Source organism: Chelonia mydas, chromosome 6 (genome assembly GCF_015237465.2).
Source record: "Chelonia mydas isolate rCheMyd1 chromosome 6, rCheMyd1.pri.v2, whole genome shotgun sequence".
Taxonomy (NCBI): Eukaryota; Metazoa; Chordata; order Testudines; family Cheloniidae; genus Chelonia; species Chelonia mydas.
Window position 1 is genome coordinate 49,261,599 of NC_051246.2, and position 16,815 is coordinate 49,278,413.

At 42.2% G+C, this 16,815-nt stretch overlaps 1 protein-coding gene across 1 annotated transcript; it reads left to right on the forward strand.

Annotated features, from left to right (window-relative positions):
- Window positions 1–407: 407 nt before the first annotated feature.
- Window positions 408–6,263, forward strand: DBX1 (developing brain homeobox 1). Its single transcript, XM_007067933.3, has 4 exons — window positions 408–909; window positions 1,518–1,619; window positions 3,670–3,872; window positions 4,992–6,263. Exons 1-4 carry the CDS (start codon window positions 540–542, stop codon window positions 5,367–5,369), a joined length of 1,053 nt encoding a protein of 350 aa, XP_007067995.1. The 5' UTR covers window positions 408–539; the 3' UTR covers window positions 5,370–6,263.
- The last annotated feature ends 10,552 nt before the right edge of the window (window positions 6,264–16,815 follow it).

A 16,815-nucleotide genomic window follows, 5' to 3' on the forward strand; every position in this document is an offset into this window, starting at 1 on the left:
ATTTATTTCCTAAACTCGGCAGGGGAGCAGCAAATAAATTTAGTGCTTTCTTTAAATAATTCTTTTTCTATGAGGCAAGATGTCATTTGAAACTTTTAAATAGGCATTTAATTAGCTTGTGTGTGTTGCTTCTGAACAAAACCCTGCTGGGAGCTTTTGGAGAAATGTATTCCAAAGAGGCGGTCAATATGCAAAATTGATGACTACACTTTCTTTGTTGCAAGGCCATTGTGCATTGCTTGTTTATGAAGTCTAATCCAATCATAAATTGCACCCCTGGACCAATCAGAAAGCCCAGAGCTCTCGATGAATGAAGCTCAAGTGGAGAACTTTGTTGAACCCCTTTGTTCGAGCTGTCACTTTTGAAAGAGCTTTAGCAGGGCTGACCACTATAAAACCCATCATCCAGGAGGAAGGGTAAAGAGAACCCTGCCAGACTTATTAGTTGGATCTTTACTAAAGAGGTTTGCAAAGCAGGGGGGAAAAAAAAAACAAGCCAGGTTCCTTGGACCCTGAAAAGTATTTGCTCAGCCTCTGCGATGATGTTCCCAAGTCTCATAGCTCCTCCGGCTGTGTACCCGAGTCTCCTGCGGCCAACTCCTACTTTAACTTTGCCTCAATCTCTGCAGTCAGCCTTTTCTAGCCATTCTAGCTTCTTGGTGGAAGATTTGATCAGGATCAGCAGGCCTGCCAGTTATCTGCCTAGGAACGGCCCTCCGCCTAGCATGTCCCCTCCAGCCTCCGGGACCAGCACAGCCAGGACAGACACGGTGACATCAGAGCTCGTCAGCTGCAACACCTCTAGCGCTAGGAGGGTCTGTTCCCCGCAGACTCCAGTCTCATCCAATAACGATTCCACTTTCCTGAAGTTTGGGGTCAACGCCATCCTCTCGTCCACTCCTAGAGCTGGTAAGCGGCCAACTTTTAGCGCCTCAATTTACTGTTTCAGGGGGATTAGCGGGAGCTTATTCCTGTGCACTGTTTTCCAGTCGTTGTGGGGGGGGGGGGGGGGGGGAGAGTTTCTTCCTATACATCACTGCCAGTGTTGAAGAAATGATCATCATCTGAGTGTTTGAGGAAAGGGGGGGAGGGAGGGAGAGACCTGCAATCCAGAAGCAGAGACCTTCAGCAGAGCATTGGTTGAAGAGTGATGGGAGGCCCTGGCTCTCCTTTCGTTCTGCCGCATTGCCTCTTGAATCTTTGCAGAAATGATGAGGGTCCCTCTAAATTTTGGAGAGCAGAGTGGTTTGTCGAGTCTGATAAACGATGCCAAAGTGCCTAATCTCTGCCTCGTTAGTATCCGTTCCCTGGGAAAAAGAAAACACACTCCCGGGAACAAGGTTATTTTTTAAACTATAACCAGGCAGATTAATTTGATCCGTCTGCATCTGCTTTAGGGAAGAAATATTGTATTGAGCTGCTACTTTATCATCTCCACTGCTCTCTTCCTGCTACTGGTGGAATCCTGTGAACGGTAAATATCCTTTTTTATTTGCTTTTATTTTTATTTTTGCCAGAAACCTCCCCTGCGTTGCTTCCGAGTGTCCCTCCAAAGACATTCTCCTTTCCATACTTTGAAGGATCCTTCCAGCCTTTTATCAGATCTTCTTATTTCCCAGGTAGGTCTTAAAGCCCCTCCCCTTCCCCCTCCTGACTCCTATCTCATCGCTCTCCTCCACTCCCATCCCCCTTACTTGTTCCAGGCATATCCCAGTAATATTTCTCCGTCCACCCTTGGGGGTTATGCTCTAGTTCAGAGGTTGGACGGAAAACAACATTCAAGAATCAGTCGCGCCAATTTGATGCCCTATTTAGCACAAGCAGTGACTGCTTGACATTTCGTACCAATTCCCCCCTGATCTACAAATTAGCCGGAATTGTCATGGTCCAAATTTGAGGCGGTTCCCTTCTCACAGAGAAGCTGCTGGCATCCTCTTCATGGCTGCGGTTTTCCCACAGAGTCAGTGCACTCTGCCGGTGATCCCCAACAAAAGTTTCAGCACCATGACCAATTTGGTCAGCTCCCTCTGGGCAGCCACACACAGACCTAGCGCTGACTTTACCATGCTGCTGATAGACATTTACCAGCCATGGGCTAATTTCCCATTAAGGGTCATTCAGTGTTCCAGTATTTTCACAAGACCACATGGAGCGTTCCCTTGTTTGGGGTATTCGGTGTGGCAAAAAAGCCACATACATACCCCAAACCCCTGTCCATTCGAAAATTTACAAATACGACCTGGGCAGGTAAATAAAACAAATCAAGACTACGATGAAAAGTCCATTAACCTTTTCATTGCCTACTTTGTGTCTTCAGTGTCATATTATTACTAAATATTATCCCTTTCTCTCAATAATAGTGAGATTGAAATGCAAATCTTATCCCCTTACAACCAGAGAGTATATTCATCATTTCGTTCTTGGGTCTCTAATTTCATATATTTATATATATTAACCAATAATGGCTATTCAAATGTAATGACATTTACACGGATTAAGAAAGATAAAAATCAAGAAGGCTCGGGGTATTGAAATCTGAGTCCTATAGCTGTAAAGAGTCAGGATTTGGGGCAACAATTAAAAAAATCTAATTAGACAAACAAGCTATTAATATTTTTTTTAAAAAAGAGGAAGAAAATAATCCAAGCTCTTCCATTCATGCTCCTGATAATGGAATTTGCTTCTTTTCTCCAGCATGTGAATGGCCTAACAAAAACAACTTGAGCTTTATAAATAGCTTTTCATGTCCATTTAATGAAAATGATTTGGGGAAGAGAAGACTGTGTCATCAGTATTCTCCCAAGGAGCTTGGCATGCAGTTGTGTTTAGTTTGAAAGTGTAAATCTCTTTTGTTCCAATAATATATGGCTTTAGCTGCTTGTCCTCAGTCTTTTTCTGTTAGTTCATTACTACACAATTACCATTCACGCTTCATTAGAATCTCTGTCTCTCTTTAGGATTTTTTTAAAGGCGAAACTGTGCCCTTTTTATCATACCAATACCATTGGGAACCAGTCAATGTGCTAATTAGCTGTTACTTTTCATGTCTTCGGATTGAATTCTTCAAGTTTTGTAAGGGGGGAGGGAAGATTAATATAAAAAAGATGAATACTGATTGATCAAAACTGCATCTAAAGAGGACTTTTTTGTTCAAACCAGAAAAGTCCCTCATTTTCATCTCAAGAATAATCAAGTGCCTGAAATGACAAAAGCTTCTGAAAAATCAAATACTTTGGGGGGGGGGCGGAAATCTTTATTATACCTCTATCTTAGTTGGTACGCCTCGCTTTGCCTTTTCAAGCTGCAAACCTTTGAAACACATAACAAAACAGTCCACTATTGATACATTTTACACGTTTCAGTTGATGTATCTAATCCTAGTTATCACTTGTTGAAAGGGACAGTTATTTAAGCGGAAAGTTCCTTTCATTGCTTCAGGTTTATAGGTGCTGGTCCATTCAGTGGGATGTGTGTACAGAGTGAAAAGGGGGGAGGGAGCGGAAGAGTGAAAAAGACAGAAAGAAAGTTGAAAAAGAGAAGAAAAAACTGGAGAAAGTGCAAAGAAGTTAAAGGAAAGAAGGGGGGAGAAGCGAAGAAGTAGAAAGCGGGGGAAAGCTTGCTGTTTCTTGGCTAGCTCAGCTTAGTCTCTGCTCTTGTCTCTTTCCCCAGCGTCCTCCTCTGTGGTGCCTATCCCTGGCACTTTCTCCTGGCCCCTGGCTGCTAGAGGGAAGCCCCGCAGAGGGATGCTTCGCAGGGCAGTCTTCTCGGACGTGCAACGCAAAGCTCTGGAGAAAATGTTTCAGAAGCAGAAGTACATCAGCAAACCAGACAGGAAAAAGCTGGCAGCCAAACTGGGGCTCAAAGACTCGCAGGTAATTAAGAGCCCCCAGGTGTGCGCGCTTGCGTGGGGGGGGGGGGGGTGGCATTCATCCTGGGCGAGCTGGCATGGGGGCCCAAGGACCAGCCATGTGATCAGCATCACGCCCTCCAAGGGGAGAGCCTTTCGCAGGCCACTGGCGGGGATGTCTGTCACTGGCCCATTGGGACCAATCCTGCTAGCTGCTGGGCGCCACCTTAAGGGCACTTAGCACACGACTGTCCATCAGGATACACAGCTTGCCCTTGTGGACTCAGCAACTGTTGGTGGAGCCCCCAGAGAGACACACGGAGGGAGAAGAAATGTGGACCCCCCTGGGTGGGGAGTTACAGAGTGTACACAAAGAGGGATCGCCTCGCTAGCTGGGATGGGGTTTCCTTTCCCTACCCTTCCTCCCCTTCCCACGTGTCATCGCTTCGCCACCTTTATCCTCTCAAGCCTGGTGCACGTACACCGATGGAGCCTAGACAAGAGGCGGAAAGGGACAAGATCCTTACTCCAAAGATCTTCCAATTTAGGACCCGATCTTGCCAGCTCCTGGGCGCTCTCCGCTCCCACAGACCTCAGCAGGGCTGGCTGGGACCCAGCGCCCTGCGAGGTGATAACACGAGGCGCTCCCCGCATCCAGCCTGCGCTCGGGCTAGCGCTGGACAGGGGAGAAGAGATCAAAGGCAGGGCGGATGAAGTAACTGCTAAGGCTGGAGTGGGAGGAGGCAGCGGCCTGGCAGGTGGAGCAGGGAGATCCGAAGGCTGTTCCAGATTGGGGGGGGGGGGCATTCAAAGACAAGCAGAGAGCCCAGAGTGGGAGAAAGCGAAAGGGAGAGCAAGCCGAGGCATCGCTCTCAGGAGTCAATAGAGCTGGGCTGCCCATCTACAGTCGGCTAGTGCCCACTGCGCGCTGGGCACCGTCCACACCCTCCCCCGAGGCTTCAGTGCCTGCCCTGGGGAGCTGATATGAATGGAGAGTAGATCAGACTCGCTCTGGGCCGCGGCAAGCTCTCAGCAGCTGTGCATTGGAGCGGTGGTAGCCGCTGTAAGTCACACGTGCCCCGCCGCGTACACTACAATTCTGTGTAACCGGAGCCCGGGCCTTTGTGAATCCCTTTCCATCCAGGTGAAGATCTGGTTCCAGAACAGAAGGATGAAGTGGAGGAACTCCAAAGAGAGAGAGCTCCTCTCCTCCGGGGGCTGCAGGGAACAAACCTTACCCACCAAGTTCAACCCTCACCCAGACCTCAGCGACGTGGGCAAGAAATGTTCAGAGGAGGAGGAGGAGGAAGAAGAAGTGTCCCCTCTGTGCCCAGCCAGTCCTCGGCACACCCTGACCTACCACCAGTCCCCAGAGCACCTACACTTGAGGGACAGACTGGACTCCCAGATGCCCCCCTCTCCATCCCACTCCAGCAGCCCCAGCAAACCTTCAGACTTCTCAGACTCGGAGGAAGAGGATGATGAGGGGGAAGAGGAAGAGGAGGAGATCACAGTCTCTTAGATCTCCTGCCTGCCCCCACCGCAACAGGGGACTTTGCAAAGATGTAAATCAAATAGAAATATAGACGTGTTATAAAATTGAAGAGGTGGTGTCCCTCCTGAATGTCTACATGGTTCTCACATGCAGGTTATTTATGGCATAGCCAGGTCTGTCTACACTTACACTCCTTTCCTTGTCTATTTGCTCTGCTTATCAGGCCTTGTATACATAGCATCCATTCGTCTCTTTGTATGTATGTTTAGCAACCAAACTTGTATGATGCTGCATTTTCCCTATTCAAGCCACAGACAAGATAATTGGAACACCCTATTTTGGAAGGCATGCTTGGTATATAGCAAGGGGGAAGTAATTAAATGGAGCGGCGACTGTGGTTTCTAGACAAAATCATGGTAAAGGCTGTAATCCTTTTATTAGATTTCAGGAGAACTCCCTGCTATTATTAAGTTATGGAAATGACGGAAGCTGTATGGTCTGATCCTGGAACCCTTGTTTACATGAGTAGTCCTTACACATGTGAGTAATCCTTGTGGAACTATTCATGGACCAAACCCCGCTCCTCTTAATCACATCCAGTAGCACCATACTCCAAGTAGGTCAGTGGGACACATTTGGAGTATGTTGTTACTTAATTCAGAGAACCTAGACCCTCATAAGCAAGGACTAACTGGCATGAACAAGGGTTTCAAAACTGAGATCTATGTGTTTATATTTTAATTGGTGCAGTAATTAAAGCACTCTCTAAACCACTTTTTGTCCACACATCTGTGATCAATTTCTACATTGCTTCTAGTATAGGTTAAATGTGGATGGAGGATAATGGATATGCCTCTTTGATTTTTGACTGAACTCTGCTGTCTTTGCACAGCTTTTATGAACTGTACACTATTTTGTACACTTACGCTGTATGGATGTTTTATACCAAGGTTATTGTGAATGAGTATAAAGATGGACTGATAAGATTTCTCTCATTTTTTCCCCCATGGTTTTTAAACTAAAAAAGTAGCTGTTTAACTGTGTAACTTATAAAAAAACACTTATTTTGTATTTTATGTGTACAGATTTTAAATATGTATATATAATAAATGGAATGAATGCCAAATAAAAAGTAGATTTCTGTGGTTGGTCATGTCAGTCTGTTGTTTACAGGCTGCTGTAAATTGTGTCTGGGAACAAAGGAATGTGTGAACAACAGGAGAATATCAGGACTGGAGATTATAGAACACCCATATCAGCACCTTTAATTTAAAACTCCTATATTTCAATTGTGTTACTAAATGGATATTAAAGGGTATGGGACCTGTCCTGAAACCCTTATTCCTAGAAGTAGCTCCTACTATCACAAATAATCTCTCTAACTACAGTGCTATGCATGAGCAAGAGTTTGCATCTTCTATACTAGTTGCCTCAATTATGATTCCTCTTTCCTCCAAGTCCAACCCTCACCCAAACCGACAGAGGGCAAACCCTAGATGCCATGGGCCAGTCCTACATGGTGCTGAGCACCCTTAAGTCCTAGACTGGGTCCCATATCGTCAGAATGTTTGCATGGGAGGGAGGGAAAAAGAGAAGCTCCAGGTTTACAACAAGTTGTTATTCAAAATGTGAGAACACCACATCAAGTCTGTGACCCTTTTAGTAACTCAGTTTGGAACAAGCAGACAATTTAGAAGCTTTAAGCCCCATCCTGCCTACACAACTGGGTGGAGGGCTTACAACACAATGTTGCCAGGGTCTGGCTCCAAGCTAGTAATACCACATCATCCTCAAATCAGTAATCCCAGCAGAGTTGGGGTAGGGCCTGTGCCTTTTATATTTTATTTATAATTTTAACTGTTTCAACTTCATATTTGGGACTCAATGTTCCACTAAAGAGGAGGACTGAGGTCCATGATAACCATTCACAAGTATTTAAAACACCAAGAGCACAATACTTCTACCATTAAATCCAACAGCAAAACTCCCATTGACTCCAAAGAGAGCAGGATTGGGTTCCAAGAAAGGAGAATAATCTTTAGGATTCACAATTAGGAGTAAAGCAATAAAATTAAGCAAGGGAACAATTAGGCTGAATATCAGGAATTATGGGGAAATCCCTAACAACTGTGGAATAATCTCTTCAAGGAAATTATGGGAGCCCCATTGCTTGAGATATTTAAAATTGGAATGGAGATTATACTGCATGGAATAGCTCTGAATTGATTGCAGGGATGAATTAGATGACCTAATAGGTCTTTTTCATCTCTAATTTCTATGATTCACTCACTGGGTAATTGTAAAGCTGATCTACAAAGAAAAAGGCATTGACAATTGCCGAAGCACTTATTTGGCATTGGGTGAAGGCTTTTTATTGGTATGTGCTTAAATCCTAAAAACACAGTTACACCCCATACATTGTCTCCTTTCTATTCCAATATTATCATTTTGTCAACAACTAAATTTGGGTCAGGATTAATTGGTGACCTGTCCACTGACAAGGAAAGAAAGTCTCTGAGAGCATTCTCTTTCCTTAGTCTCATCCTCTGATATTTTATTTAAATTAATGTTTTGTGACCAAAACTCCACTTATGACATAAAAGGACCATAATCATGGCCAAGAGTTTTAAGTAGCTAGTGATTTTGGGTGTCCAACCAGAGATACCTTAAAGGAGCCTGGTTTTCCTTAAAGTGTTCCCATCCTCTGAAAATCAGGCCCCATTAAGGTGTCTAAAGCTGGGCAGCCAAAAATGGAGGTGCCCAAAAACACTAATTACTTTTAAAACTCTTGACTCAAGGCCCCTCTGAACAGGATGGTTGAAAATTAAGAATTGTACATTAACAGGAGTTTGTGCAGTATAAGTGGGAGAGGATTTCTCCCTTTTTGGGGGAGCAGCTGGAAGAGACAAATTAGTCTAGGGTCAGTATACAATATCCCCCTCCTCTTCTGCTCCCTCCCTATTATCTGTGGGTACATTACATCACCTCCACTGAGCACAGTTGAACAGTTCAATTCATGTAACATAAAATGGGCTTTCATCAAGATTTCATCATATAGCATTAATGAGATTAATTTGGATAGAGATTTAAAAAAAAAAAAAACACAAAATGCGTAATTAACCTTTGGAACTGATTGCTACAAGATCATATTAAAGTCAAAAGCTCAGTAGGCTTCTAAAAAGGATTAGGGATGAAATCCTGGCCTTATTAAAGTCAATGGCAAGCTCCCATGGACTTCAATGGGGCCAAGATTTCACCCTAGGTATATGTATAATGAGACCATCTGCAGTTACTTTAGTTATATGAACATGTGTTTTAAAAAAAAAAAACGAACTACAAACACTTATCGAGAAGTCAAGCTGTAACTGACAGGGATTAAGAAAAGACTTGTTGTATGGGCAGATTATTCCATTATTGTGCATTAAGAGGTTTCTTGCACCACTTTCAAAGAAAGGATCCCAGGCTAGATGGACCATTAGTCTGATCCAGTTTGGTGATACCCACAATACCACAAAGGGTGAAATAGGGTGACCAGATAACAAGTGTGAAAAATTGGGATGGGGGGGGAGGTAAGGGGTAATAGGCACCTATGTAAGACCCCCCAAATATTGGGGCTATCCCTATAAAATCGGGACATCTGGTCACCCTACCATCAAGAGACCCATAGAGTACATCTGTCCTTGTGCTGGATTTCTGCAATGGGGCAAATTTCACCCAGATTCTTGTTTGCACAGACATAATGAGTGGGATTTCCAAAAGCACCTAACTTCAGAGCACAAGGCTCATTGAGTTTGCAGATCTTCTTCATTGTTGCTCAACAGTATCTTACCACTAAACCAAGGCATTTTTCACTGCTTGAAATTAATTCAGACTTACAAGGTTTTGGTCTTTAAAAAGACCAGGGGTGGGTAAACTTTTTGGCCTGAGGGTCGCATCTGGGTATGGAAATTGTATGGCAAGCCATGAATGCCCAGTGAGGGAGGGGGACTATGGGGTGTAGCATGGTGGGGGGGCTCTATAAGGGATGTTACCGAGGTGGGGGAGGGGGGACTCATGGGGTGTGGCACTGTCCATGGGCTCTACAGGGGCAGTTCAGGGGACTCTTAAGGGCCCTGCTGGCAGTGACACCAAGGCGGCCATATCAGGCACCGCCATGGCACCCGAGCTGGGATGGGTGCAGCCCCTGGGTGGGGCCATAGGAGCCTGGAAGGGGATTGGGCGTGCTGCTGCATGGGGGGAGGGAAGGGGAGGGACTGCCGCATAGGGGTGGGCTTCCGATCCCAGAAACAGCGTGATGAAGTCATGCCTGCACAGTGAGACTCTGCGTGCCGGAAGATGGTGCTCATCAAGGGAATTGTGAGTCAGGGCTGGGGAGTGCTAGGCAGGTGGGGTGGGGCAAGCCCCTGACCCTACTCCCTGGTGGGAGCGCCAAGCAGAGCAGGGCAAGCCCCCAACTCCACTCCCCAGCAGGAGCTCGAGGGCCAGACACAAACCATTTGATGGGCCGGAAGCAGCCCACGGGCCATAGTTTGCCCACCCCTGGGTTAGACAGATATTAAGGGTGATGACCAACTAGCTGAACATTAATTCAGACTAAGGCCAGATGAATATTGCAGTAATTTTTCGATGCACAGTTGCTTGAATTTTTAGATGAATTTCATAAGAATTGTAATATGAATTGCTCATGGGGAGTGGACAACAGAGCAGTTTCCTGGGGATGAGGGGAATGGTTTGATTTCCTCTTTCCCTATCCCAGCAGTCTTTGACAGAAATTAGCCACCCGACTTCACCCAGCTCCACTGTATCAGTAAAAGTCAAATAGGTGCATTGTTATAATTTCTGCTAAAATATTCAGCCGTGAAGATGATACCATTAATACTTAAATACTTAATTACTATTATTAATAAATACTTAAATACTTAATACTTAAAATGGGCATCAGACAGCCTTCTGAGATTAATGGAAGTTTTGCCATTGACCTCAGTGGAGCCAAGATTTAACCTTTGCTTTGTAAGTCTCATCCAAATATATAGGATATTACACAAAAGATATTATTATTCACTTGCTACTTTAACAGGAAGCTGTGAAGGCAGATCAAACTATGTAATATATTAACTATATTTTTTGCGAATAAATGTATAACCTGGATCTCTACTGCACTGCCATATAGTATATGGTTTTTAAAACCAACCCAACTCCTCTTGGTGTTAATCAGAAGTGCAGGTCATTTTTTCTGTCAGATTATACACAAAATGGGCAAATGATTTCACTCCACTGAGACTGTTCTATTGTAAAATTTCTCTTGTCTATATTCTTTATTATTGTTCCTTGATCTTTTACCTACTTTGTGCTAGAAGAGAGGCAACTCTCTGGTATCAACTCTTTTGCATTCAAAAACAAAGAGGGGAAAAAAATCAGCAATTACCTTTAATTAAAAGAAAACCACACTAGGGTACAGATCACATGTGAAAGTTCAATGTGTACCTAACGATTTTTAAAAAAAAAACAATAAAGATGCATTCAAAGGTTATTCCACAGATGACTTTTTCGCTTGGATCAGGGTTTGCACTCTCTGCTTAAATACCACCCCTTGGCATTGAATCATGAATATTCATCTGAATCTGCTTTAAAAATGGACTTGAAAAAAATCAAACCAAATGCTAATGTTTTGCAAAGAAAGTTCAATCTAGATACTCAAAGAGTTAAATATCTTCACCTGAATGGGAGTTCAAGAGGTTTGAGGATTAATGTTCAAAGATGCTGATCCTATAGGACCTTAGTACCTAACTTAGCAAGACTACTTCAGAAGATCCGGGATTATGACCGGGGATATACCACTATACCACTAAGTTCTCAGGCCTTGTAATTGAAAGCAAGGTCTCTTAATCTACCCTAATATGATAAACATCCAATGTAACAAAATGTATGCATGAGGAGTCCAGACATGGAGAATGAAACAGCAGCCAAGAAGGCTGCCTGAAGAAGAGCTCTGTGTGGCCTGAAAGCTTTACCCTCTCACTAAACAGAAGTTGGCCCAATAAGAGATATTACCTCACCTACCTGGGCTCACTTACTCTAGAGAGATTATTCATATATGCAAGTAAAACAGCACATTCGCATCAGCCTCTGAGCCAGCACACTTAGCAGCAATTATTTTTGTTTCTAAAGATGAAGATGAAAACAGTAATCACCATAGCATGCCATTCATTTAGAAAGCTCTGTCCTTCTTTGTGACAGAAGAATGATTGTGAGTGAAGCACAATCCAAGAGGACTAGTCGTTCTTGGAAAAGTCACTTAACCACTCTGGGCTTCAGTTTACACATCTGCAAAATGTATCTACAACTTACATGCATTACCTCACAACAGTTTCAAAAAGTTTAACTAATATTTGTAAATGAATTTGAGATGTTTGTATTCCTTTGCATTTCTATAGAACCTTTCATCCAAAGATGCCGTCTATTGAGAATCTTCCCATTCATTAAGTTTAACAACAAAAGTTACAAAATATAAGCCACTTGTCCTCATAAATGTAATTTCTATAAGTGCTGTTTATTATGCTGGAACTGGTTGTGACAATATAGTTAGGTAGAGGTTTAACAGGAATTTTACACTTTTTATTTCATAAAAAAATAGTAAAAATGGCAAAAGTGGAAGAGCATCTGAATTTTGACTAATATTTGAAATTTTCATGGTGGTTTGATGACAAATGGGTCAATACAGAAAAAATAACATTTCCAAAAATCATTACTTTCCGATATTTTTCAGGTTCCAGAGTAGCAGCCGCATTAGTCTGTATCCGCAAAAAGAAAAGGAGTACTGGTGGCACCTTAGAGACTAACAAATCACCAAATTGTCTCACCTTTTTTCAATGCTTTTGCAAGACAAGGCATGAAACATGCTGGGCTCTGGTCTTTGCTCCACATGTGGCAAGTAATGCAATATCGGTTACTTATAGGTAGTGTTTGTCTGTCTCAAGACTGGCCACTTTTTCTTCTTAACTAAAAAAAAATGGGGCTAGACAAACCCACTGTATTCAGAAGTGATGATGTAACTTCTGCTGGGAAAACCTCGGGAGGGGGAGAGGGGTGAGAGATGTGTGCGCATGAAAGAAGGGGGGGAGATGGTAATTATGTAGCAGTAGTATCTGAAACACCATAATCATTGGGGCTTAGAGAGACAACCAACCAGTTCTGCTGGGGAGATCGTCCAATTGATTTAAATCCACTAGTTAACCAAGCACATAACCCAGTGACAAAGCTTCCTGAAAAATATCTGTGACTGCAATTTGGGGAAATAATTGTCTCATGTCATTGTAGAAAAATACCTGGTCTGAATTTGGCTAGAATCATTGGCCTAAATTTTCAAACCCAAGTGCTTAATGCTAAGAGTCTAAATCTTTATTTTGATACATAAATGTGAGTGACCAGATTTTCAGAAGTGCTGACCACCCGCAAACCTGAGCAAAACCAATGGAAGCAGCAGGTGTTCAGCAGCTGTGAAACTGTTGTTCTGTCTCAAACAGTGTTAAAATGAAAAAAGGGGATTGTTGAGCATATCTAGAGAGCGTGTATCTTTCATTTCTGCTAAGAAGCCCTCATTTTGCAGGGTACAAAATGGAAACTTGCCTATCAAGATCCTCATATGAAGAATCCAAAATGTCCATCTTTATCTGTTCTGCGGCTGTAATCAAGATGTAATCCCTATGTCTGGTTTTGTTCATAGGTCTCTCAGAAATACAATAGTGAAAAGTTGCTTCTCTGAACAATGACCACCCCAAAATGTGCTTGTCTGAAATGGGATGCTTTCTCCTGAACTATAATGAATACACCAAAAAGTCCACTTACCTCATTTCCATGAATTAATTCCAAAGAGAGGCAATGTGGTCCAGTGGGTTACTCACAATAGAAACATGAGGCTGGTAGAAGTGGAATGTTTGATTTCCTTTGATTTTTTTGCTAAGAAACATCTAGCTTTAAATATTGTACATTGGCTTGTGCCAAAAAAGTTATTAGTCTCTGATCCAGCCAACATAATTAAGAATCCTGACTCCACTCCAAATCTATATTTGCATTCATTAGTTCAAAATCCTAACTAGACAGAAGTGAAATAAGGAATAATTGATGGTCCCTGGAATTTGAAATCTAGATAAAGCTTATCAGGTAGGGTATGCTGGTTATAGACTAAAAGACTTACAACAACATAATTTACTCTGACTGAACAACTTGATGCCTTCCTAAGAACTGATCCACTACAAACTTTTCTTCTCCCCTTCATATGTAACTTTACTGATTGAGGTCCCTGAGACTTCATTAGGAACTTCCATACATTCTGAATTGAATCTTAACATCTTCCTCATATGTTGCTGTGCCACCCATTCAATGCCTCAAAGTGACCTTTCATCCTTCAGACTTTGAACCTACAGTTTTAAAATGGCACTAGGTCTTTCATTTACCATATTCCCCCTAAAGTAGATAGGTGCAGGAGTATTTAGGACCCACTAGATCACGCTCACTACATGTTCTACAAACTCATCTCTTTCCCTTACATGCATCTACTAAGGGCTTATCTAGGTCAGGGAAATTCACATTGGTGTATGCCCCTAATGTAGACACGCTGCCTTGATGCAAAATGAGGCCTCCGATGATGTGACTTATCCAGTGCCATGGGTCCATTCTGGGGGTTTGCACCCACCAAACTCATCCCCTATAGAGGCTATCAAACATCCATTCAAGGACAATACATTTTAATTTCTACTGAGCTGGGCAGGATTCAAGCCAGTGACCTGCAGATAACAGGTTCCATAGCTCACTAAGGTTATGGTCACACTACAAGTGCTACAGCTACAGAGCTGCAGCTATGCTGCTGTAGCAGAAAAGGGGTGCAGTCATTCTCTGGGCATCAGAGAGAGAAAGGAGGAAATCCATGGGGAGTTTTAGAACCAAGATCTTTAGAACCAAGACATATACCCACCACCACCACCCCCCTCAGGTGTCAGAGCCAACGGTATAGGCATGTAGTAAATGTTTGTAAAGGGAAAACGAGATGTGGTAAACGTGGGAGAGAGCATTCCTACCAAAATTGTATTGAAGGAGTGGAGTTCAAATGTCATAACGGCAATCGTAAATACAGTTCAGCATATGGAGAGTGTACAGTGACAAGCTAAGGAGATACAAAAGGCAAAAGTTGTTAATATATCTTATGCAGAAGATGTAAGGAGGCTGCCAAAATATCAAGAGGAGAAAATCAGCACAGGGAAAGGGTAACTGTAGACATAGCCTTACTCTATTAAAATATGATAAATACTGTGAAAGGAAAAGGCGATTATATACTATCAGAGAAAAAAGAAAGGTTTATTGCATTTATGACATCAGTGATAAATTGCATATTTAGAATAGTGGAAAAAAATCAGAAAAAAATGAAAATTATAGCAAGCAGAAAAATACTTGCATGTTAGCAATCTGTCAATAGGCACATTGAATGAGGTTAATGGTGAAATATGACTAGAATGGGTATCACAATCTCTTGCTGGAATGTCCACAATCTGATAGCACATGGTTAAGATCTAAAAGAAAATATCCTGGAAATGAAAACAAAACCAGATATCATATGTATCAAGGAAACATGGTTGGTTAAAGAGCTTGCTTTTAAAATTTTTAAAAAGTGGTATGCCACAAAGTGTTATCAACCCAACCTTGTTTAATGTGATGAAAAATGATCACCCAAATCACATAAGAGCTACGGCAGATGTCACTCTATTCACAGATGATTGTGCTCTGTGGGTTTGGAGCAAGCATTTGAGGTGGCAGAAAAGAGAATCAACAAAGCATTATGAGACATGACTGGGGAAATGCATGGGGTTTCAAGTTTTCCACTGCCAAAGCCAAAGAACTGAAACAAAAGGTACAAAGTAATGTAAACTGTATCTTTATGGGGAACAAATGGACATATTAAAAAGTTTCAAATTCCTAGGGGTAATAGTGGATACTAAATTACTTTGGAAAGATCATATAAACCATGTTACGGGTAAATGTATAGGAAAAATTAGCCTGTTTGTCTTGGTGGGACTAATTGGGGGTGAATAGCTAGTGGTGGTACACAGAGCCTTAATCAGAGCAGTTGTTAACTACGGCTGCCAAGTTTTTGAGTGAGCCTCAAAATCAGAACTTAAAAAATTAGGATTAATACAAGCCCAGGCACTATGAATTGCAGGCAGTGCCTATATGTACCCTACAGATAGTTTCTGATGAAATGCCAGTTACACTACAAATGAAACTACTGGACCTCACTTTCTGGGCCAAAGCTAATGGGAACTATAAGGATAAAGATACCAAACAAATGCATGAGGATTGTTGGGAATCCAATAGATAGGAGAACTATTGCACCCAGTGTTAGAACTGCATGTGCCATTTGAGTTAAAATGTGGCTGCAGAAGTAGAAACACAAGGAAAAGCAAAACAATGTCAAACTTTTAGTCAGAGAAATTAATGAATGGAAAGTCACATGTCCAGACATGGATTTAGATGTATTTTATAAACTTTAGGGGAAAAAATAGACAATAGGTATTAAAAATGAAGTGTGTCAGTACATGATGAAAAGTGGGGTTGATTCCCCCTCCCTTGCCATATATACAGATATGTCCAAAACAGAAAAATCAGGAAGACTAGGGACAGCATATTGTGCACCAAAATCGGAATTAGTACATCTAAAAGAATATCCCATTGCGTAGCTGTGATGACCTCTGAACTAGTAGCAATTATGCTAGCTTTAAATGGGGTCTGGGATGTACGCTCAGCAATAGCTGTCATTTTTTTGGATTCCATCTCAGGCCATATGGCCATAAAAATGGTGTCTTGTATGTAGAAGTGACGTAATCAATGAAATGATATTTCTAATAACAGAATTGGTACAGCTACGGATACATGTAGCAGTAGCTTGGATCCTAGCACTTATTGGGATAACAGGGAACAAAATTGCAGACAAAGCAGCTGAAAACGTGATAAGAAATGGAAAGACTGACATAGAAATACCCTTGAGTAAACAGGAATTGGATTAATGAAAAAAAGAGGAAGGAGACTTTTTGAATTTTGCCCTAGAGTTGAGGATGACAACACATTTCAGGGCCTGGACAGGAAAAAACCAAGTTATTTTGTTTAGCGTACTAACTGGCCATTGTGGCTTAAACAAAAATCTTTTTCAAATAAATAGACACAAAGATGGACTATGTGCACCTTGTGTGATGAAAGAAACAACTGATCACCTTTACGGGTATATACAGGCTTTGATAAAGAAGGGGGAAAACTTTCTAAGGAATTCAAATGTCTTAAGGCAACAAAAGTTACATTATATTATTTAGTAAAAATAGTGGGGGGGAAATATAGGGCAGTATTTAAAGAGTATTGTTACTGTACCTAAAGGACATAAGGAAATACTGTAGCTGCTTATCTGACTGACCAAAATCAAGTCCTAACTAGT